At 36.6% G+C, this 26,176-nt stretch overlaps 1 protein-coding gene across 2 annotated transcripts in view; it reads right to left on the minus strand.

Annotated features, from left to right (window-relative positions):
- Positions 1-26,176, minus strand: part of LOC136039192 (dual serine/threonine and tyrosine protein kinase-like) — a 100,242-nt gene that overhangs the window by 61,138 nt on the left and 12,928 nt on the right. For both annotated transcript variants that reach the window (XM_065722713.1, XM_065722714.1), the window contains exons 2-4: positions 18,771-19,066; positions 7,682-7,861; positions 3,404-3,531 (exon numbers count right to left, since the gene is read on the minus strand). In XM_065722713.1, the coding sequence (XP_065578785.1) occupies positions 3,404-3,531; positions 7,682-7,861; positions 18,771-19,066 (604 nt within the window). The remainder of the gene's footprint in view (positions 1-3,403; positions 3,532-7,681; positions 7,862-18,770; positions 19,067-26,176) is intronic.

The following is a 26,176-nucleotide window of genomic DNA, read 5'->3' on the forward strand; positions in this document are numbered from 1 at the left end:
ATGGAAGATTATACACACCTGTTTAAGGGCTCATTTTAAGGGAAATTGCTACATCTACGTGCTTATTTAAGTATCAAAACGTAATATTCAAAATTAAATACATTTTTAACTAAACACAAAAGACACTAGATAAAAAAATTTACTTGGATTCAGGTTTTTTTTTAACAGAAACAACTTTCATGATTTTGGCTTAGGCCGTAAATAAATTACCCTATTTTTTAAAACATCAGGTCAATAAATTACAAACGATTAAATGCACTAACGAAAAAGGATGAAAAGGGTTCATAAACGATTGGTACAACGTCTCAATGGACTGAGTCTATTCCTACTTCGGGTAGGCAGACAGGGAGGTTCTTACAGGGAGGTAGTTTTCGCACCTCCCTGGTCGTGATTTTCGCAATTCAATATTTAATGGAAAACACATCCGTATTCAGTTCTAGAGAATAGGTAGTAGCGGACACTAAGTTATAAGAGAAACGAAATACCTTGAAGGGGGATAGACTCTAATAGAAACACAGAGGCATATTATATCTATTTTTGAACGTCATGAATCGATACAACCTAATTTTGACAATATTGTTCGTCTTTATTAAATATTTCTTGGCCCTAACAAAATGTAAATCTAAAGCCAATCAAAAAATACTTATCCAATGTTGTCCAATTTTGAGTTCGGATGATATTTTTGACCCCCCGTTTGGGACCGTTTGTTTTGGGCCCCATTTGGACCGGCACATTTTTTTTTATTAGACTCATATTCCAACGGTGCAAAACGGTACAAAAACTACAGTGTTTTCCATGGGACTAAATCCTCCTTAAGTACCATCTAAAGAGAAAATGTGAGCCAATAAGTCCGGCTATGTTCACTGGACATAGCCGGCTATATTAAAGTTCTCTTAGACCAAACAAAATGTAGCTCTAAAGCCCATCGGAAAATACTAATCCAGTGTTGTCCAAATCTAAATTCGGAAGATATTTTTGACCCCCCGTTTGAAACCGGCACATTTTTTTTTTTTTTTTTACATCAGACTCATATTCCAACGGTACGAAAATTACAGTGTTTCCATGGGACTAAATCCTCCTTAAGTACCATCTAAAGAGAAAATGTGCGCCAATAAGTCCGGCTATGTTCGCCGGACATAGCCGGCTATATTAAAGTTCTCTTAGACCAAACAAAATGTAACTCTAAAGCCAATTAGAAAATGCTAATCCGATGTTTTCCAAATCTGAAATCGGAAGATATTTTTGACCCCCCGTTTGGGACCGGCACATTTTTTTTTTTTTTTTTTACATTAGACTCATATTCCAACGGTGCAAAACGGTACAAAAATTACAGTGTTTTCCATGGGACTAAATCCTCCTTAAGTACCATCTAAAGAGAAAATGTGCGCCAATAAGTCCGGCTATGTTCGCCGGACATAGCCGGCTATATTAAAGTTCTCTTAGACCAAACAAAATGTAATTCTAAAGTCAATCGGAAAATGCTAATCCGATGTTGTCCAAATCTAAATTCGGAAGATATTTTTGACCCCCCGTTTGGGACCGGCACATTTTTTTTTTTTTTTTACATCAGACTCATATTCCAACGGTACGAAAATTACAGTGTTTCCATGGGACTAAATCCTCCTTAAGTACCATCTAAAGAGAAAATGTGCGCCAATAAGTCCGGCTATGTTCGCCGGACATAGTCGGCTATATTAAAGTTCTCTTAGACCAAACAAAATGTAACTCTAAAGCCAATTAGAAAATGCTAATCCGATGTTTTCCAAATCTGAAATCGGAAGATATTTTTGACCCCCCGTTTGGGACCGGCACATTTTTTTTTTTTTTTTTTTATTAGACTCATGTTCTAACGGTGCAAAACGGTGCAAAAAGTGCAGTGGTTTCCATGGGACTAAATCTTCCTTAAGTATCATCTAAAAAGAAAATGTGCGCCAAAAAGTCCGGCTATGTTCGCCAGACATAGCCGGCTATAACAAAGTTCTATTGGACCTAACAAAATGTAATTCTAAAGTCAATCGGAAAATACTTATCCGATGTTGTCCAAATCTGAGTTCGGAAGATATTTCTAATCCCCCCGTTTGGGACCGTTTGTTTCGGAACGCGCTTGGACCGGCACATTTTTTTCTTTTTTACATTAGATTCATGTTCCAACAGCGTAAAATGGTACAAAAAGTACAGTGTTTTCCATAGGGTTAAATTCTCCTGAAGTACCATCTAAAGAGAAAATGTTCGCCACTAAGGTTACAACTTTTCAAAGATTTTGATTGTGTAACTGGTAATATTCTATTTTAAAGAATAAAACACAAGTAAAATTTAACAAACATAAAGGATTAGCTCAGTAAAGCCTAGGAGATATCCCAAATAAAAAGTAGTTAGGAATTCTCAGGCGCCTCCTTCCTAGATCTTTCTACATGACACCACATTTTGATCATATATTTATATATTATATTTTGTATTTTAACAAAAGATTTTCGACGGAATCTCGAGCAATGTCGATAAATGTATCACTCGCCACTTTTGTTCTATTTCATGCGTTTTGTATTTTGTAGCTTACTGAATCTAGAATAAATAGAGGATATTATAAAGGCTCTGTCAAATATATTTAAACAGAAGTTTTCCTCTGATTCTCCTCAATTTTCGGCGTTACACTCAGCTCCACCAGCGTCATGGAACCTTCACTGCACATGACCATCTAAACGAGTCTATAACACTGCAGAAGCATAAGATTCTGCAGAAGCATAACGATAAAGATATTTTTGATCTTGTTTCAGGCTCCGTCTGGCCTGGCACATTTTTTTTTTACATCAGGGCACGTTTGGGCACATACGGCACATTTTTTTTACATGTGCAGTGTTTTCTGTAGGACTAAATCCTCCTGAAGTGCACCTGAAGAAAAATGTGCACCAAAAAGTGCTATTACTTTTCAAATATTTTTATTGAGCAACTGGTAATATTCTAGGTTGAAGAATAAAACACCAGTAAAATATTTATATATTATATTTTGTATTTTTTTCATAAGATCGAGGAAATTTCGAGCGATGTCGACAAATGTATTATTCGCCACTTTTGTTCTATTACAGGTGTTTTGTACTTCGTAGATTTACTAAATCTAGAAGAAATAGAGGATATTATGAAGGCTCTGTCTAATATATTAAAAACAGAAGTTTCCCACTGATTCTCCTCAATTTTCGGCGTTACACTCAGCTCCACCAGCGTCATGGAGCCTTCACGACACATTACCATCCAAACGAGTCAGTAATACCACAGAAACGTAAGATTCTGCAGAAGCATAACCATAAAAAATATATAAAAACAGTCAATTTTCAAAGTCAAATTGCGTGCGTAAAACAGCTACTAATAAAAAAAAATGTAAGGGAAGGAAAAAAGGAAAGGTAATTCTCACCCCATGTTGTATTCAAATTGATCTTGATCCGACTCCGTTAGATCAGGAGGAGCCAGCCAAACGGAACTGACAAAGCATATTGGAATACTTCCAAACGCTCTTCGTAGCTCACGAACTTCTGCTAGCTCCTAGAAAATTCATTTTCATCAGACAAGTTAACTTTATTCCAGCTACCCACCTTGAAGGTAAGACAACACATATATTTCTTCTTTGACGTTAATTTATAATAACCTACCTCAAAGGCGTGTCCAGGACTTTTTGCTCGGGGATGAAGGGAATTTCGTTCGGGGGTGGACGAGGGTTTACAAAAAAAATCCCTACAAGACACAACAAAAGTTTGTATATATGTATTTTTTTAAGGGGGCGGACAAAAATTCCAGGGAGGGTCATACCCAGTACCCCCAACCCTTGATACAGCTTTGGCCTACCTTATAAATGCTAAAATTGTCCCTTGAATGCAAACAAGCTTTTAGTCTCTATATAATGGTTGGCATTGTCTCTTAACTCCAGTCTGTCAAAACCGTTTGACGTTAAGCCCTGGAGATTTCAAGCCAACCCTCGTTTGAGTTAACTTTGGAGCGCATTGAAACATCTTTTATCCAACCTATCCGATTAGACTCAAGTTCCCTGGGTGTATTCCATAAAAGACAAAAGATCAAATATCGATAAATAAAGCACCCCTTCAGACACTGAAAGGCTTAAGACGCCTAGAACCTCTTTCATTCATTTAAAATCTATAGCCTTTTAAAAGTATCAACATTCAATATTAATAGGGGTATGTTTATGAAATTTCGACCAATAAAGCATCCCTTCAGACACTGAACACTTAAGGCTAAGACACCTTGAACCTCTTCGATACACCTAAAATCCCTTGTCTTTCCAGAGGTTCTAATATTCTTGTAATCAGAAAATATTCCAGAAGTGGTATGTTTACCAAATCTCGACAAATAGAGCATCCTTATGCATAAAGCATAACCATTAATGCATAAAGGCTAGAACATCTTTCATAAACTTAAAATCATTAGTCTTTTAAGAGGTTTCAATATTCTTGTCCTCAGAACATATGACAAAAGGGGTATGTTTATCAAATCTCGACCAATAAAGCACCCCTTCAGACACTGAATACTTAAAGGCTTAAGTAGAACCTCTTTCACACACCTAAAATCTTTAGTCTTTTCAGAGATTTCAGTATTCTTGTCATCACAACATATGCCAGAAGGGGAATGTTTATCAAATCTCGACCAATAAAGCACCTCTTTATGACACTTGTTAAAGGCTTAAAACCCTCTAACCTCTTTTATACACTTAAAATCTCTTGTATTTTCTGAAGTTAAACATTCTTGTCATCAAAACAAATGTCAGAAGGGGCAGGTCATCATATCTCAACCTAACTTAGTGCCAACACTTAGACCAAAAGAGCCAATATCCTTATGATACCTACGGGCATCAGGACCTGGTCCAACCTCTATTGGAAAAGGGAGACTTGGGGAGGGGTATTTTAATTACTTTTCAGTTATCTAAAATGTGTTTATAATCCACCCTTCCCCTATTTTACAAGGCGTTTCAATGTTTAATCCATCTATCAATTTCAGCCTTTAATTATTTTTGTGTCTAACTTAATTTGATTATTTTTTCTTAATTTGAACGACTTTCACCAGCTTACTCCTATTTAACTCACTCCTAATTGAATTTTTCATTAATTTATTATTTCAATTGATTTGAATTAGTTAAAAAAATTTGCGCCCTAGCAACTCAAATGAATACGGTCTCAATGGTCAAAGTTGATAGTAGCACTTGTATTTTTCTTAGCTTTCAGTTATATATATATATATATATATATATATATATATATATATATATATATATATATATATATATATATATACAGGTTTTTTCTTAATTTTTGATGCTCAAGAGAGACAATGAATGCACGTCCAAAATATCTGTTCTATATTTATTAGCCCAGTCTTGCTTGGCGTATTTTGAAATGCTGCTACTTTAGGGACCAGACCAGTACACCAGTCAGCCTATTGACACTGTACCGCCAAAACATTAACCTTACTCTTAAAGAAAAACTAAAGACAAAATATAGATGAAATAAAAAAATTATAGGAAACAGGGTAAATAGATCTGGACCTGAATCCATCATTCAAATATATCTTTTGTCGATAGGGGAGGGATCTGCCTTTCAGGAAAAGGTAAGAATACGGCATATGACTTTACAGTCCCTACCGGCGGTGCCGACGTCCGTTTCTTGGCCCTTCAGCTAGGAAGTGCAATGGCAGGTTGGGTGCCAACCATCCTGTGCTTTCGCACACCGTTCCTGTTTACCTTCCCCAGATTTCTCCAGGTACCCAATTAGAGCTGGGTCGACTCTGGCTGAGCTTACAGAGTCACGCCACTGACCCCCGTCCCAAACCACATAATTGGATAAACTAGTTCAAGTTCATTTATTTATTAATCGCACATACATGTATATATAAATGACATAGGATTCCAACCCTCGCGCTCTCGGACAAATCCAGCGTACCAATCCACTCGGCTAGGGCGGCCTTTTCTGGAAAAGAGAGCAAGTTTTTCGAAAGAACAAATAAAAGGCACGTTGTACCGAGATTAAAAATAGGTTCTTACTGCCACTTTTTATGCGAGCCGGGCCCAAGTCCATTTATATTATTCATCAAAAAGAAAAGAGTTGACTTCTATAAAAACTATACATAAAATCGTAGAAATCATGGGATCCCGCTCCCCTTGCTTCTGAGCGTCCTTGCTCTAAAAATTTAAAATTTTCCTCACTAACATCAAATTTAACAGTACGCAAGGTAATTTAAGTTTGCAGAAAAAAAACTGGAGTAACACAAATGTTGCATGACCAACTCATTAATGTTGTGAAAATAAACTTTGTGCAATTACACTGACATCCACAAACCGATTGTGCTGACATCTTCTCTATTTCTCTTCTACCAAAAAATGACTTATGTACACAACGAAAACAATCAATATCTTTTAATTCCATCAGGAAAACACACCACCGTTATTACTTCCGAACACAAACTTAAAAACAATCATCTTTACAATGGTAAAATTTTTTATTCCCCCTCTGAAACGTTTCATTTTCTCATCATATGAAGCGTACACGAAGCAGCCACAAGACATATTTATACTTGTTGAGTCCCGGGAAAATGCCTTCTTCAAATCTATCCGTTAAGACTGTTCTGATTAGCTTCGCATGACTCTAAAAACAAATTAGAGTATGTAACAGCCAAGGCTGTGGAGTCGGAGTTTTAATAAAGTTTTCTTGAATGAAGTCGGGAGTCGGTGTTGGAGTTGGTATATTGAAATGACATCAGTTAAAATGGGTTATAACTTATAAAATCTACTGAAATGAAGCCTTAACAGGGATGTAGAGTCGGAGTCGTGAAGTCAGAGCTGTAAATTTTGCTGAATGGATTCATACTCATACTTTATTTTTAATTTTCAATTTTTTGTTGTTTAGGTCCTCAACAAGTTCGCTTCCAGGATCCTAATTACTATCGGTGTTATGTTTTATTTTTTTTTATTCGAATAAATTGAATTGAATTGGAATCGGCCGGAATTAAAGTCGGGATATTGAAAACACCTGGAGACGGTTATAATTTATAACCAACTCCGCAGACTCTACGGCTGTTACTAACAGCCGTATCCTTGGATGTTTTCATAAATGAACTCAAATATTGGTAGGATTAGATAAACCCTGGATTTTGCTTCGTGACCCACGTTGACATAAATTGTTTAACCTTGTTGGGAAAAAAACTAGATTCATCCTAAACTTGTGCTAAATTCGCCCTAACAGCCAGATAAAAAGTATGGCATGTGAAAATCTTTGGAAGTCATGCAGAAATGAGAGATCTTGAGGGACATGGTCAGACTAAATTTGCCCTAATAGCCCAATAAAAGGTATGCCATGTGAAAATCTTTGGAAGTCGTGCAGAAATGTGAGATTTTGAGGGACATGATCAGACTAAACTTGCCCTAACAACCCAATAAAAGATGTACCATGTGAAAAAATTTGGAAGTTGAGCAGAAATAAGAGATTTTGAGGGACATGGTCAGACCATTACCGACCCCATTCCGAGATCGGCGCTGCATTTGCCAGGGTTCACATTAATAATTGTGATATGGAATGTAATAGGCTTTTTTTTTGACCAATGATCTTTCTTACTAGCATCATTGGCCAAATTGTAGTAAGTAGTTTTCTATATATATATAAAAAAAAAAAAAACAAAAAAAAAAGTGACTTACAACTTCAGACAATACAGAGCCTTTGACAACATATACAAAAACAGGGGCAGATTTCTTGACAAACTCAGATATTGAATTTGTAACTTTACCAGTTAGCTCTGGAACAACAAACATCTTTCCATCATCCCGAAATAAAAGATGAGGGACATGTACTTCTTTGTATTCCACCCTATTGCCAACCTGAAACATCCGTATAAATTAGAGAGGATTAGACAGACTATTTTAGTCATAAAACCATAAAGAAACTAAAGAAAAACAAGTAGAACCCATCTGAAAATAGCATATGTACGAATATGTATTCTTAACTTACTTTATTATGTGTGTAAAGAGGGGCTGCCCCTTCCTCTACCTTCACTCTCACACCATGTCTTAAAAACATTTTTAACGATAATTCTCTTCCAAATTCAATGACACTTCATGTTTCACGAGTCGTTTTCAACAAATTGTAACAAAAAGTTAAACTTTAGCCTAAGAGCAAGGGGCAGCCCTCTCATATACAGAATAATGTCTGTTCATTTTAGGTTTTAATGCTACTTTTCACTTTCAGATGATAAAAAAATTAGTTGATTTCTTCAAATCATACCTGAAAATTTCCCACCCCTCCTCCTCCCCGTTTAATATTTCCTCTTCTACGATCTCCCTTTTAAAATCCTCTTAGGAAAGTTTATGTATATTTCCCAAAAACAGATGCTATATGCAAACAATAGGCAAATTGCGTAACTTAAATCCCTTCCCCAAGGACTATGGGAGGGCTATATGATCCCCAAAGGTATAGTTACTGAACCTTTCTACTATACTGAATCAAATTGCTATCTCAAAATCATGATCGGATATCTTTGAAGAAAAAGGGGACGTTGGAGGGAGGGCTTCTTGTCCTCAAATCTTTTTGGTCACTTAACAAAGAGCACTAGAAGTTTTGATTTCCGTTCGAATGAGCGATTTCCTGATCTTTCAGGATCACTGATTCGATACGATTACCCCTAAGAAAAAACAACAAAACAAAACAAAAAAACGTGCATCCGTGATCTTTCTTCTTGCAAAAAATATAAAATCCCATGTTTTTGAAGGTAAACCTCTACAGAATTTTTTTTTCGGTACTTTCCTTTAAGCAGAGAACTGTTTTTATAGTTACAAAATAAACTAAATAGCTGAAAAAAGTGAGAATTTTCGGTAGCAGCAGGTGCGATGTTAAAAAAAGAAGGAAGTGAGTGAAAAATCAGCCAAAAAAAGTCAGAACTTTTGGTAGTGGCAGGTGTGATGTCTTAATACAAGCAGATAACTGAACACTCTGATTTCCTAACTGTGCGCATCCAACATCACCGAAAGATTTGCCAAAAGCAAGGATCTCGCTATTCGGAGTATTAAAATTGAGAACAATTTCGAAATATTCCGTACAAAGCACAGAAATTTTCTCAACAGACGATACGCTTCTACTTAGATTCAAAATGTTGCCAGCGTAATTGAGCATGGAAAGGTCCAAACATTTAAAAATAAAACTAATTCTAATCTTTTTCTGAGGTACAACCATATCAAACAGTTCGTGGTAGCGAACTGTACTAAGGAGCGACCCGGCTCAATAATAACCGAAACTCTAAAAAACGGAATTTTGATACCAATAGTCACATCAAAAGAATCGCATTTTAATGCAGATTTTAAATATAAGTTTCATCAAGTTTAGTCTTACCCATTAAAAGTTACGAGCCTGAGAAAATTTGCCTTATTTTTAGAAAATAGGGGGGAAACACCCCCTAAGTCATAAAATCTTTGCGTATCAGAGAACCCTACTGTAGAAGTTTCAAGCTCCTATCAACAAAAATTTTGAATTTTTTGCCAGAAGACGGATCACGGATGCGTGTTTGTTTATTTGTTGTTATTTTTCAGGAGTGATCGTATCGACCCAGTGGTCATAGAATGCCGCGAGAAAGCTCATTCTAACGGAAATTAAAAGTTCTAGTGCCCTATTAAGTGACCAAAAAACAGGTGAGCACCTAGGTCCCATCCCACGCTCTTTTTCCCAAAGTCACCGGACTAAGCATCGGCACTGTTTCTGTTTTTGAGAAAAACAGAAACAGAAAAAAACAGTTAGAAAAAAAAAAACAGAACAGAAACAGAAACAGGTCAAACAAAACAGGTGACCTGTTTCTGTAATCTATTCTGTTTTTTGAAAAAACAGAAAACAGCTGTTTTTTTAAAAAAAACAGCTGTTTTAACAGCTGTTTTTCCTGTTTTTTCCTTACTTCTTCTATTTCTAATAGGAAAGAAAACATCTTCTTGTTAAATCCTTGTAGTCACATACAAAAGATGAGCAACTTCGTGTAATTCAACACACTAGCGTATTTTTAGGGGGGGGGGGGCAAAATTTGTCATAAAATGTGTCCAATCGGGTGATACCAACGCTATATTCCTTTCAAGCTTAAATGTCATTTATAATTGACAATTTACCGTAGTTGCTCTTAGACCGTTGCTTTAGCGGTAAACCATTGCTCAAAGCATATACCAACACTATATTCACCGCTTAAAGCACGGATGCTTTCAAGCCGAGGCTACTTAGACCGCTGCTTGCTAATATATACCAGACAGACACAGAGTCATCCCATCTAGCTTATGTCCACCGCTTAAGTTAGAGGCTATTTAAACCGTCGCTATAGCGGTAACCCATTGCTCTAAGCAAATAACAACGCTCTATAACGCTCTATGGTTAGACCATTGCTCAAGTGGTAATAACCCTCCGCTACACAAATACCAAGGTGTCTAGGTTCACCGCTTAAAGTACGGATGCCTTCAAGCCGTGGCTTGTTGGACCGCTGTTCTAGCGGTAACCCATTGCTCTAAGTAAATACCAACGCTATATTCCTCTTTTATATGGGGTTTCATTGAGCCCATGTTTGCCGCTTAAAGCACGAATCCTTAAAGCCGTCAATGGTTAGACCGTTGCTCAAGCGGTAATAGCCATCCGCTACACATATACCAACAGTAGAGACATTGTCATATGGGGTTCCCATCTAGCCCATGTCCACTGTATAGCGTTCAAGCTTCTCTCTCTTTCTCTATCTCTCTCTTTCGCTCAGATTTACCCCGCCGTGAATTAGCATGAGAGGTTGACTCTAGTTGAGCATTGTGGAGTGACATGCATGAGAGGAAAATTTACAAGTAGTCAACCCGTAGTCAACGGGTTGACTCTATTTCGGCATTGTCAAGGGACATGCATGCACGGAGAGGTGTAGCATAAATGGGAGACAGTCACAACGGCAATCAAAGGGGTAAAATTAACCTTGACTGGGTTGCCCACTTAATTGGACAATCGGTCTTAGCTTTTTTCTACAATTGGCCATGACTTTGACTTTTCCCACAACTATTCCCTTTTTGTTTAAATTCAAAAATCAACGGTATCATGGTATCATGCCCGCTAGATGTGCGTTTCGGTACGGTAGGTACGGGTAGGTATCATGCGTTTCGGTATCATGCCCGCTAGATAGCGCGGCATTTGAAAAAAAAAACAGAAAACAGATAAAAAAAAAACAGAAACGGAAAAAAACAGATGAAAAAAAACAGAACAGAAACAGAAACAGGTAAAACAAAAACAGGTAGCCTGTTTCTGTTTTCTGTTCTGTTTTTGTAAAAACAGAAACAGAAACAGGCAGAAACAGGCAAGAAAAAACAGAAACAGAAAACAGAAACAGTGCCGATGCATACACCGGACCAGAATTTTGAGATAGCCATTTTGTTCAGCATAGTCGAAAAAACTAATAACTATGTCTCTGGGGACGACTTAGTCCCCCACAGTCTCCGGGGGAGGGGCTGCAAGTTACAAACTTTGACCATTGTTTACATATAGTAATGGTCATTAGGAAGTGTACAGACGTTCTCAGGGGGACTTTTAAGCGTTGGGTTGGGAGTAGGTCGGGGTCACGGGGTTACGTGGGAAGATCTTTCCATGGAGGAATTAATCATGAGGGAGAAGAATTTCCATGAAGGGGGCGCAATTCTAGCATTATTTGAAAAAATGAGAAAATAAATAAAAAAAAGTATTTTCAACTGGAAGTAAGGAGCAGCATCAAAACTTAAACGAACAGAAAAGATTACATATATAAAGCGGGATCGTCTCTTCCACAATACCTTGCTCTTTACGCTAAAGTATTTTTAGTAATTTCAACTATTTATTCTACGGCCTTTGTGATTCAGAGGTCATTTTTAAGAAATGGAACAAAATTTAAACTTTAGCGCAAAGAACGAGGTATTAACGAGGAGGCGAACCCACTCATATACGTAATAAAAATATATGAATATAGAGGTTCGTTATGTAAGTTAATTCGTAAGTTAAGTATATCCATTACTAATAAAAAACGCTTATAGATAAAGTTAGAAGCTGTAGTGACCTTTTTAAGTAACCAAAAAAATTGAAGGGCAACTAGGCCCCCTCGCCCACTCCCTTTTTAATCGAAATCGTCCGATCAAAACTACGAGAAAACCATTTAGCCAAAAAAAAGAGTAAAATTAATATGCTACTTTCGTTTTAAGTATTCATGTACGGTGAGCCAAAATCAAAACCAGCATTAATTCAAAGACGTTCAGATATTAAACCTAAAAAAAACAAGTTTTTTTTTAAACTGCAAGTGAGGAGCGACATTAAAACTTAAAACGAACAGAAATTCCTCTGTTCGTTTAGTTTTTCTATCCAGTTTCATCACGATCCCTCCACTCTAAGCGTTTTCCAAGATTTTAGGTTTCCCCCACCAACTCCCCCCCCCCAATGTGACCGGATCCAGTAGGGATTTAAAATAAGAGCTCTGAGACATGAGTTCCTTCTAAATATCAAATTTTACTATGATCTGGTCACCCGTTATTAAGTTAAAAATACCTCAATTTTTCCGAATTAACACCCCCTCCCCACTCCCCCAAAGAGATCGGATCCATTCCAATTATGTCAGTTACGTATATAGAACTTGATCTTATTCTTCTCATCAAGTTTCATCCTGATCTCTCCACTCTAAGCGTTTTCCAAGATTTCCGGTCCCACCTAACTCCCCCCAATGACACTGGATCCAGTCGAGAATTAAAATAAGAGAACTGAGTTAAGAGATCCTTCTAAATATGAAATTTCATTATGATCTGATCACTCCTTCGTAAGATAAAAATACCTCACCTTTTCTAATTTTTCAGAATTAACCCTCCCCTCAACTCCCCTAATGAGAGCAGATCCGTTCCAGTTAGCTCAATCATGTATTTAGGATTTGTGCTCATTCTTCCCATTAAGTTTCATCCCGATCCCTCCACTCTAAGCCTTTTCCAAGATTTCTGCCCCCCTCCAACTGCCCCCAATGATATTGGATCCGGTCGGGATTTAAAATAAGATATCTGAGTTACGAGGTCCTTCTAAATATGAAATTTCATTAAGGTCCGATCACTCTTTCGTAAGTTAAAAATAGCTCATTTTTTCTAATTTTTCAGAATAACCCCCCCCCCCATCCCTACTCCTCCGAAGAGAGCGGATCGATTCTGGTTATGACAATCACGTATCTAGGCCTTGTGCTTAGTTTTCCACCAAGTTTCATCTCAATCCTTCCACTCTAAGCGTTTTCCAAGATTTTAGGTTTCCCCTCCAACTCCCCCACCCAATGTCACCGGATCCGGTCGGGATTTAAAATAAGAGTTTTGAGACACGGTATCCTTCTAAATATCAAATTTTACTGAGATTCGATCACCCGTTCATAAGTTAAAAATTCCTCATTTTTCCAAATTAACCGTCCCACCCCCTCCTCCCAGATGGTCTAATAGGGAAAATGATTATTTTTAATTTAATCTGTTCAGGTCCCTGAAACGTCTGCCAAATTTCATCGTCCTAGCTTATCTGAAAGTGCCTAAACTAGCAAAACTGGGACAGACAGACAGACCAACAGACCAACCGACAGAATTTGATCAAATGTCACCAAGTTACGTTAAAAATTTGAATATTTTTGTGTAATTTTAGACTGAATTCAGAAACCGAACCTGCAATACACGGAAGAAGTTAGGAGAAAACATAAAATATAAATTTTGAGAACAGAAGAAAGAGAATAATAAGAAAAAATAATAATCACACGTAAGAAGGATGGAAACACACGAAAAAAATAACAGCATCGTTAACCCCAGGCTTTGAGAAAATGTCACCAAGTTACTTTAAAATTTGAATGTTTTTATGTAGTTTTAAAATCAAGTTGCACGATACAAAAGAAGAAAGAGAAAAGTCAAAATAGAAATAAATTACAGAACAGATGAAAGAAAACAAAAAAGAACATTATTAACCCCAGGATTGGCAAAAATGTCACCAAGTTATTTTTAAAGATTCGAAAATCTTTATGGAATTTAAAACTGGATTCACCAGCTAGAATTGCATGATACAGAAGAAGACAGAGAACAAACAAAAGAGGAAAAGGTTAAAGAACAGAAGAAAGAGAACAAAAAAGAAGAAACAACAATAGTATTAACATTTGGACTTTTCTTGTCAGACTCAGTCTTCCGTCAACCCATCCTATACTCTGAACACCACCATTGGAAAATTACGCACCAGCTCACGTGAGTGAGCTGGACCAAACCTGAGTCACTGAGTCAGACCAAACCTTACTCAAATGTTACCAGAGAAAATTTAACGTATCCAAATCCCTGTGTTAAAGATTTTGCTTGCCAGACAAATGTTGATATTCTTAAACCAGTAAAAGACAGACTAGAAGAGTTATTAAGCTATATTTCGACCGTAATTTCTGAACCCCTATCTGTAACTCAAAACAGTGATATAAAAAAGAATAATGAAGTCAAACAAGTGAAAATAAAAAATTCAGAAAATGCTATATTACCCTTCGTAAATTCATTTGAGAGGTCAAGGGCGTTTGAACCAGTGACAAACCAGGTGATTAGCAATGACATTGACCGGAACGGTCAAGTTAATAATGTTGAAATGAAATCAATTATTCATGAACGTAATCCCACTGACAAATCTTCTATTAGTATGGTAGAGGATCAGGCTCTCGAATACAGGAATAACATAACGGCTTCCGGTTGTATGCTGAATTTGAAAGAGGATAATGACACTTTTGTTTCAAAGACTAATAAGGTTACTACGAAATCCGATGCAGATATTGGCTCGTTTGACCATGTTTCAATTTGTTCTGTTTTTATGTCTGGTCTTTGTTTCGGTTGTGAAGAGTATCATGTTTTTATACCAAAGTCTTTTAGTAGGTTATTCTCTAAGCCACAAGCTATACCTTCGCATGGGTACGATGTTAGTTCTAAGAATTTGACAAAAACGGGGATAGATTTCGGGAGGACCATCCTTTCCGATTATGATTTCAGGACGCCGCCCCCTGTACCAAGATCATTGCAATTCGGTTCCCCCCCCCCCCACGCGTCCGACTTCTCCCGTGTACCAAGGGCTGGAGTTTTACATGCCCACCCAAATTCCCTCGCACACTTTGTCATTCCCCCTCCGTGTCTACCCAACCCACTCCCCTCCCCCCTCAGTCTCGTTTACAACACCAGACAGCACTCCCATTGAACAACAGCAACTCACAGCAGCCATCCCGCTTAGTAACAGGTTTTCGCTATTAGAAGAAATTGATTGTCTTATGATAAATCCTAATTGTTTTCCTCGTGCTTCATCCATATCATTGCCCATCCCCCCACCTCCAAATCCCCAAGACAAATCCTTCTCTTACTCTAATAATTCACCTATCGATGTTGACTCCAATAGTCATCCCATAAAAGTCAAATGTGCTCCTTCAGTCCCTTGTTCTGACTACATTAATCTGGCCCCCGCTACGAATCCCACCACACCCCCAGTACCCATTTGTTATTTAAATAAAGTCAAGTGTAAAAATGGTACCTTTACAGGTCGTTTTAAATTTCCCACACTTTTGTTAAGCAACGCTGATAGTCTTAATTTTCAAAAACTTAATGAATTAAGACTCATTTTCTAAAATATATAGATCAGACATAATCGCTATTATAGAAGTACACGCTCAAAATACACACATGTTAAAAATGAATAATTTCTCCCAGTTTATTAAACTCAGACCCGAAACCCACCCTCTGGGTAAGAAAGGAGGTGAAATTCTTTTCTTTGTCAGTAATGATTTTTATCCTTCAGAAATATTAGTTCCTTGTCTTACTCCCTTTGATGAAATTTTGTGGGTTTGTGTTCGACCTAAGGTCTTACCACGTCCTTTCAATTTGATTGTCCTGTGTTGTTTTTACTACTCCCCTGGGCAGAGAGCGGCTGAAATAGTTAATTTTATTGAAAAATTGCATGGCAGTGCTAACTATGTACTATCTAAATACCCAAATGCTGGAATTTTCCTCTTAGGTGATGCAAATGAATTAAAACTTGGGTCTACATGTAATACTTTTAGTCCAAAACAAATTGTAAAAGTCCCTACTACCAAAGGCAATTCTACTCTTGATTTAATATGTACCAATATGTCAAATTTCTATAGACCCGTCACCATTCTTCCCCCTCTCGGAGGTAGTTAGTACTTTAGCCTACTCCTATCTCTACTAGATACACTTAAACATTCCTTTACTATTACTGAAACCGTCTTTAAACCTCTAATTGACTCGGGACTCTACAATTTTGGCTCTTGGATTACTAGTGAAAATTGGTCCACGGGGTACCAAACAAATGATGTCGACTCCAAGGCTTTGTCCCTCCAAAATTTATTGAGGAGTAATTATGAAGCCCATTTTCCGGTGAAAAAAAAATTAAAATATGCTCTACCGATAAACGTTACATTACTGCGACTTTTAATAAACTAATAAGGAAAAAAAATCAATTTGTTCAAGCAAGGACATATCACACAGGCTAATGATCTAAGAAAGTTCCTGAAGAGAAAATTGAGAAAGGCAGCTTCTGAGTATTACAATAGTAAGGTTAAGGATTTGTATTCTAACAAGCTCAAACAATGGTACAGGAAAATTATAGATTTGCGGAAAAACCCCTGATGAAGTTAATTCTCATCTCCCTGAGCCCCCTTACAAGATTTGAACCTGCATCTTGCGTCCATAGTACAAAGTCTCCCCCTTTCACTGGCTCAGGTCAAACTATTCCTTCCTCCACCTCTTTCCCCCTCTGATGTTATAAATAAAATCCGAAAGCTCAAAAAATCAAGTACTTGCCCATTAGACCTCCCAATTGACTTGATTAAAGCCTTTTCAGACACAATTGCTGGACCTTTATCTGATATTTTTAACCAAATTACAAAATCTGATAAATTCCCAAGTTGATGGAAACAAGGTTTTACAACTCCCATCCCAAAGAAATCTTCCAGTCTGACTATAACCAACATGCGTCCTATTACACTCACTCCAGCTTTTTCTAAGCTTTACCTTGGGTTCCTTTGTGACAGGCTTAAAATTATAGCCTACCACGCATTGACATCCAACAGTTTGGTAATTTAAGAAAAGCCTCCACCACCCATTACCTTGTACACTTGATTCACACGATCCTAAGTGAACTAGAGAAACCAAATGTTTGGCTAAACCTGGTTTTAGTCGATTTACAAAAAGCGTTTGACTTAGTTGACCACAATATCCTAATTCGTTTACTACATGATAACTTTGAAATTGACCCACTTTTAGTAAATATTGTTATATCGTTCCTTTCAAACAGATCACAAGTTGTAAAGTACAAAAATACCTTCTCTAACCCCCTCCCCAGGTACTATGGAATACCTCAAGGAACCTTATTGGGACCACTATTATATCTTGTCATGATTAACGAAATTGGCAAGGAATTCCCCCAAAGATGGAAATATGTGAATGACTTGTCGATCCTTGAAGTATGTCATAGGAATATTAAAAATGACCCTGTTGATATCCTAACCCAATGTTCGGATGAATCTAAGAATCTAAATATGACAGTAAATCCGACTAAATCACAGATAAAGACGATCAACTTCATGAAATCTATTCCTGCTTTTTGCGACCCGATCCCACGCGAAATTCTAGTGAAACATGTAAAGCTTCTTGGTGTCACAATTTCTAATGATCTCAGGTGGGACACACATGTTTCCAACATTGTCAAACAAGCAAACGTTTCACTATCCATTTTTAAGCTGCTAAACAAATTCAATTGTCCTACGATACATTCCCTCCGTGTTTACTTGTGCTTTATCAGGCCGTTATTGGAATATGCATGTCCAGTCTGGCATACGCAACTTTCAAATGAACTTACTGACAAAATCGAGTCGGCCCAAAAGCGTTCGCTCAGGATCATTTACAAAGAAGGCAAAATTCCATACTCCTTCCTCCTTAAAGCTGCACCCATTACCACCTTAAAAGAAAGGAGGGAAAAAAATTGCCTGCTTTTCGCTAAATCAGTCATTTCCAATCCCCGTACTGAGGACTTACTCCCTGATTTTCACAATCCCATTAGACTCCGACTCCCCCCGTCAGCCTCCTTAGCAGTCCCAACTTACTTTCCGATCCATGCTGTTACAGAGAGGTTTCGTAAAAGTTTTATTCAATTTATTATGGAACACCTTGATAATAATACATGATGATGTACCTGCCAAATTTCCCTTTTCATCTATTGCCGTTTTTATTTTTTTGATTTACTGCAATGTTTTTGTAATTTAATTGTTAAGTTTACTGATTTACCCTTTATCTTTGATGATTTTGCTTTTTTAATTTCTTTTTAATTTTAAGTGTTTGACTTAATGTAATGTTTTGAATATTTTTTTTTTTTAGCTTTTACTGACATATAAAGCGAATTCGGCTCTATAGAGCTTGTGATAGTCTTTTTAAAATAAATATTATCTTATCTCTTATCTCACCAAACTACTTTCAAAATTTGAATATTTTTGCATATTCTTAAACTGGGTTCAGAGATTGAAGCTGCAAGATACAGAAGAAAAAAGAGAACAGAAAAAAAAGAAACAACTTGTATAGCAAGAAAGACAACAAGAAAACATTAGATTCGCCTGAATTCCAGTTAGGACTTGGACACAAACCTGTGACCCTTTGAAAATTTTTTAAAATGTTATCCTTATTTTTTTTCTCTTGGCAACTCTTTCCTATCTCCCAATGTACCCATATGCTTAATGGTTATAGTAACCAATACCTCTGATTCTTCCATCATAATCTCACTCCATGTAAGTGGAGTACAGTTTTTTGATAAAGTCTCAATGATGTTGGGTGGTATTTTTCCATCTTGCTTTAAGACAAGAACTTTCAGGGGTGCAGTAGCTTCTTGAGGAGTAGATAAAAGTGGTAATAGCTGTCTGCCAAGTATTTCATTGACTAGAAAATTCCTACTTGCCCTTGACTGGCCAAAAACAAATATTGCAGGAGGGCGATCTAGAATCCGATTCATTTCATGCAGTTCAGTTGGAGAAACCTCAAGTTTTCCATCATTATCTGAAAACAAAGAATTGATTTAATCTATTGCAATTTTTTTTAAGGAATCAAAAGAATAGCAAACTGATTCTAGGGTAGGGGTGTAGTGATAAAATAAATTTCTCTCAGGCATAAATTACCATATGTTTTTTTTACAGTTTATCAATGTTTATGAGATATTCCTAGTTGGAAGGCTCAATTTACCTAGCGGTAAAAGAGATCCACTAGAATATCTTAGGGAGGATAATCTACGTAATTCCAGGAGAACTGGGAACATTTTCTTGGGAAGGGGGCCTAATGGCAATAGAGAACCAGTTCACAACCAGTCTTTTTTCTATGTGTGTTAAATGCCCGAAATTGAAACAGAAGGTTTTCATACTTAGGGAGAGTCCCTTGCTATAAACACAAAAATAAATAGTATGCTAGAGTCAAGAATTTTCTCCTTAGTTCTTGTTAGTATTAATAAGGTTTCAAGAAAAGGCAGATTTTTTAGTGCTATATGTTTTCCAGAGAAATTGCCTATGAATTGTTTTAGGTACCCAACTGACTGACTGTTCTCAAACAGCAGGCTGTTCGGAAAGTGAGGTCCCACTTTTAGGGCTATAATGAGAGGAAAGTTGAGATGGCTAGGGCTTGTTTTCCTCAGGTCTCACAGAAAAAAACAGTTACATCATTATATAAGTCCTCTTCCATAGGCAGGCTACAAAAACTAAAGATTTTCTGTAAGTATACTAGTTAGGTCTTTTATAAGTCTGACCTTCACTGATTAATCAACCACACCATCTCATGAGTAATATTATTAAGAATTATTGGGCAAATTGTCCAAAGCTTTTGCAAACTTCCCTCCACTGCATTTGAACAGTCAAATAATTTCCAGTTATTTCTAAGCTGTTGTACAGTGTAGCCTTTAAGCTTTTGTAGCATTAGATATGAGCCTTTAACATTTGTGCCTGATTTTTGTTTCTGAAAAGGAAAGGGAATAATTGGTTTAGGTTATGGGAGATTGACATTTGAGGATTGATATTCTTCAGCAGGGTGAATTGCAAGGTCTTCTATATTGTAGACTAGAGGTTTTCTTCTATGTTTAACGTCTACAGTACTTGAGCCCCGTTTTTACGCCAAACAAATCTAATATAGAGTTTGATAAGATTGTGCAGATCATTATTTTGAGGGCTGTGTTCAATCAGGGGTTTTGTCTTCGCAGACCCCATGTTTAGCGATGCTATTTGGGCACATTACAATTTTGAAGAACCATGTCCAGCACGCTTGGAACTCGTAAGACAAAAACGTTTTACAGTTTGGCTGGGTTAAACATAGAGAACCTGAAAACGATTTTTTTCAAACCGTTTTAAATCCTATATCTGAAAACACAACTTTGGTTGTACATACCCCCCCCCCACCCCCAATAAGATTATTTAGCAAGATTTTGTGCATCCTAAAGGCAGGAGCACAATAAAAGAAAAAGAAAAATTCCAGTATTTCACTAGTTCTGTGGTTCTTTAGAAGTTTGATGACAAAAGTTGGGTTAATACCAAGAATCAGGTGCAACTAGATAGCACAACCATACAAAAGGTTAAAATGAGGCTGATGACTGAGGCAATCAGTGATGACTTAAAACAGCAGCCAATTGACAGAATATGAGTGCATAACAAGAATAGCAACACAAAATGTTGATCATGAGGTTATAATGACAAGAAAAGCAAGGTAGGGAAAATGAGGTAGGTAGTCAGGTAAACCTTGCAGGGTAGGAAAAATTAGGTAGGTATACCTCAAAGTTATTCCAATTAAATAGAAGAGCTTCAGATTTTTCAGGGTTAAATTCCAAACCCAGTTTAGCATTTTCACTCTCAAGAATGCCCAAGTTTTCTTAATATGCTGCATTGTCCTGCTAAAATCAAGAATATCATCAACATAAGAGACAAGTGTCACCTTTGTTGCTTCCTCAATACATGAGGATACGTATTTTGCAAGAGCATCTAAGACGCCATAGTTAAATAGAGCAGGCAAAGCGATAGAACCTTCACGTGTATCCCTATAAACAGAGGCAAAATCGTCCAGATCATTTGATTGGCTACTGGGACCAGTATATGTGTGTAAATGGTAACCAAAGTGGATTTGTAATTTTAATGCATGTTTTGAGCTGCAAATGTAAGTTTCTCAAGGTGCAGATAACACAGGTGGAATAGATCAAGAACGTTGATCAAGATGAAAAATGGTTCTTTTTGCCATGTGAAGAGGCATGGCTTTGCATACCAATGAGTCAAATACACACATAACATTATATACTGCTAGAACAAGATTTTCTCCAGCCAGTTCAACTTCCGTCAAGACCTGAGCTACAGCCCTAAGTATTTCAGCCCACCCTATTTTGTTTTGAAAACCAAACTGGTTAGACAGAATGATATACTTCTCCTTTAATTCATGAATAAAAAGCAGCTCAGAAACTTTACAAAATGTAATCGAGATTTTTATACGCCTATAGTCCAAACAAAGAATGTTAAATTTGCAATTCTTGATAGAAACAGCATCACCAGAGAAAAAAGGTGAAGATAATATAAAATTATCGACGATCATCTGCGCAAGAAGATCCAGGTGCAAAATGAGCAAAGGGGTTCATAGGGTAACATGTAACAGACTAATCTTATCAATACCAAACAAAACATTCTGTTTCAGCTTGGAGATCACTGTTAGTATAGCTTGCACTGTAATAATGTAATGAGACTTAAGGCAATAATGTAAAAATTCAATTAGGATTCAAATTTGGACTCATAATTGAATCTGGTGCAGCAAATTCATCTGCAAAAAGCAGTTTTCCTATCAGATAGGGAGATATCAGAAGCATTGGAAGTATTTAAATATGTGGAGTTTGGTGGAGAAAGGAGCTTTCTAAGAGAATTGAGCAAAGCAGAATCTCTAAATAAGTATGAATCAACAATGCTAGCAGAATGACGAGCTAACTCAATTGGAAAAGCTTTTTTGTAGAAAGCCAAATATCATTCAAAACACTCAACCTAAGACAATCTATATTCGAAAGCCCCAGAGTTACTTAATATTTCAAGCTGCAACAGATAAACAGGTACACAGTAATTTAGAAAGAAAAGAAAGATTAAGAAGACTCAGAACATGTTTAGGTCAGCTAGGATACTCTTTCAATGAAATGCTTTCCCGAAAACATTTTAGCCTACTCTGAATATGTAGGCAGTGTCATATCTAACCTCTAGCTTAAATCTTTTTTACTTAAACTTATTCCTTAGTTATTAATAATTATCATCCTTAAATTTAATCATTAATTAAACTTAATTATTATTCTGAAAACTTATTAGATCTTGAGTGCATATACAGCTTAAACTATATACTCTGGAATGGCATATTTGTAGATATGTTATAGTGAATGTCTGGAAATTGGTTAATGTTGACATTCACTGGTGAATGTCCGCAATACCTTTTTTCTCCTTGGATCAGTGTTGTCAGTCAATTTTTCAATTTAATACAAAGTTTGATGATGACACATTAGCTTAGATTAGCTTAGGTTTGGTTAGACGAGGTTAGGTTGGTTTAGGTTAGCTTAAGCTAGGTTTTTAACCCATTTCTGATATTTAGAACCAAATATAACCTAAACTAAACTAATCTAAACTAACAAAATCTAACCTAACTTTTACCATCATAGATTGCATAAGACTAAAAAAGCTGACTCACAAAGCTAATTGAATCGAAGCAGAGAAAAACGAATTTTGAACAGTCACCAGTGAATTTTGACATTCACCATAACAGATACCAGCACCATACACACCACACACACACCAGATACGCATACCATAACAGATACAGATGCTAGCACTTGCACTGTTTTGAAGCTAAGGAAATAAACTATACGGCTGAAAAAATCTTTATCTTATGTCCTGTTCTCTAGACCCTAGTGGTTTCTAGGGTTTCAAGAATTTGCATGTTTTAGGAAAAACGAAGAAAAACATTAAACAATTAAGAAAACCAAGAGATCCAGGGTTTTTTTTAGCTAGTTGAAAAAGCAAAGCAAAAAGACCAAAACAGATATTTCAGCAAGGACCTCTGCAATGTTGTCCTTAGTGGTCAAACACAGCATCAAAAAAAAGAAATTTTTTTCCATGTCTCAGCACCAAGAATGGCTTGGCAAAAATCATTGATAAAATATCTGTTTTGTTGCTCTGCTTCGTTTTATTTTGACTGGCTGAAAATCCTCTTTGTTCTCTTGTTTTTCTTAATTGTTTTATATTTTTTCGTTTTTCATCAAACGTTATGGTATAGCCAGTGTGGTCTTCAAACGTTTTTACAAAAAGGATATACAAGACAATAGTCCCAATTTAGTGTTTATTAACTCAATATATTAAATATTACGGATGTAGTCATTTCAAGAAATGGGCTTTGTTCTTAAAAAGAATTTGTTTTTTATGATTTTATGATTTACTGAGTGAAGCTGACAGGGTAAAATAGAATTTATATAAGCTTGACTGACCTTAAACATATCAACTCCTCAGTAACATTAAACATGCGTTATAAAGAAAATAGCATATAGCTTGATAAATATACCAAGCCATTGACCACTCCCTAAATACTTAAGTCAGGTCTAGTGTCTTCAATATTATCTGAAAACCACTATCTAATCCAAGCATTGATCTTATCAATAGCCTATGGGATTTTTTAGCAGCAAAAAAGGTGCTCCAATTGGTTAGTGGATGACAGGATTTCTTATACCAAACCAGGGGATGCCTCCCCTCCCTGCTGAATTTACCACTGTTAGGAGTTATAGATTAACCTACTTATTTTTGACAAAGATGTCATTTCAGGTGTATCACCAAGGTAATCGGCCAGAAGATATAAAAGGACCATATTCGATATTTTTAACTGCAAGACCATTTTTGGAATTGTCAGGTAACAACTAGATAGCTCTTTTCTACCAGAAGAGCATGCAGCAACTAGACTTTGACAGATGGAAAATACCTTAGATTGCAGCTTGGAGCGAATCTTGGGGATTTTCCATCCTTGTCATGCTCTGTTATGACTTCTTTAGGTTGTTTGATGTGGTTGCTTGCTATATTTGGGTTGAGGACTAAACAGCTTCCCAGTTGTACAGGAACTCTTGCTGTTGCCATTCTTTGTCTTGCTTGAACGCACCTGTCAAATCAGTAGCCACTGTATCTTTGGACTGTTGATTCCACAAGTTTGTTACTTGTTGGCTGAAAAAATGGCTTCTTTTTCGGATTGAGGAGTGTTTCTTGAAGATTTTCTTGGAATGCCTCTTGTCACAAAACGTTCTGGGGAGAGGGAAGGGGAGGGGCAAGGAGACCAGGGAAAATATTTTTGGAAATAATTGTGGGCCATAATCATTTCGCCACGTTTCCTCCGGTTTGTGGAGTAGGAAGCTTCAAGTGACGTAACGGTTCTTCATATGAGAAACTCTTTGTATGTTCTTATATGCACATATAAGAATTCCTGACTGCTAATAAAGTAGTCAACTAACTTGGCAAAGTAATTCTCAATGTTATCCCCTGCTTCTTTTTAAAAAGGGCTTAGGACAGTCCAACCAACCGCAATATTCTTTTTTGGTTTGGGCCAATTATTAACACTATACAGCATAAAGAAAGACATCAATGATTACTTTTTTTAATGACAGTCTATACTACTATTAACTGCCAAAAAATCATACAGTGTCCTGTAAGTCCCTATGACTTCTTGCTGATTGGTTTTAAGCTGGTTTAATTGTTTTGTTTTGACTTGACAGCAGGGATAGGGCGAAGTCCCTATTTCACTTTTGGATGGAAAAAGCCACTTTTTACAAACTCCTGAAATAAGACTTAGCTACAGCACTCATTCACCAGATACACACACCTTTGAGGTGCAATTTACAAGATGTAAAAAGAGATTCAGAGATTTTAACATTGCTTTTGTCAATGCAGTAATGTCATCAAGACAAATTTAATAACTAAAATATCAGATGATTTCTTGGAAGCATTCATGTTGATGTCACGTGAGTGCAAGCTGGTTGATTCATGGCAGTTTGAACATTTTTTAGAAGATGTGAAAAGATATTCAAAGACTTTAACATTGCTTTTGTCAATGCAGTAATCTCATTAAGACAAATTTAAGAATTACAATATCGGATGATTTCTTGGAAGCATTCATATTGATGTCATGTAAGGAGGACTGCTTGATTCAAGGCAGTTGGAAGATTTCTTAGAAGATGTGAAAAGAGATTCAAAGAATTTAACATTGCTTTTGTCAAATATCAGGTGACCTCTTGGAAGCATTCATGTTGATGTCATGTGAGCAGGAGCTGACTGAGTCATGGCAGACTGAAGGTTTTACATGGCAGTTTGAAGATTATAGCATGGCAGATTCATGGTACTTTGAAGATTACAGCTAAAAATATAATGCCTGGCACACAAAATGATTAGCAGTATCTGTCCCTTTCCTACTTTAAGCCTACCTTTTACCAGTTTGCCAGCCCTAGAGACTTATCACAATTTCTAGTGATTTTTTATGTTATCTAAGCCCAAAAATCGCTAAAGCAGGTTGTAAATCACTAGATTATTGAAGAAAAACACTAAACCAACGAATAAATCACTCAAATCTAGTGTTTTGTTTTACTGGGTGGCAACCCTGCATCTTACTAAGCAGGTAGTACTAATATACCTAGTTGTGCAAATTTCAGCACAAATGACACAGCCCACTTTCCACCCATTATTCAAGGCCTTTTCTGATTAAAAACGAATATACAAAACAAATTCCTTCTAGGTAGGGCTGTCTAACCCAAATGCCCCCTTAGCTTTTCAATCCCAGTCCACCTATGCTCCTAGTTAAAATTTATGGTAATCCCTTCTGCTGCATTCTATTTAAAATTTAATTTTACCAGTAATATATCAAAATGCAGTAGGAATACTGTGGCCTATTTTTGTTTAAGAGTTTGTAAAAAGTGATTTCTTCCATTTAAAAGTGATTTGAGCCATTCCTTGTGGCCAATTATACATAGAGCATTTAAGCCAACTGAGAATCAGACAGCAAGAAGTAAAAAGGATCATCAGTTGAACGTAGTCTCTGTGTAAACCTTGGCAACACCTAGGTCACAGCATAGTTTCTCACTTGGGAATATTCTTCTAT

The sequence above is a fragment of the Artemia franciscana genome, chromosome 19 (genome assembly GCF_032884065.1).
Source record: "Artemia franciscana chromosome 19, ASM3288406v1, whole genome shotgun sequence".
In the NCBI taxonomy this organism is placed as follows: domain Eukaryota; kingdom Metazoa; phylum Arthropoda; class Branchiopoda; order Anostraca; family Artemiidae; genus Artemia; species Artemia franciscana.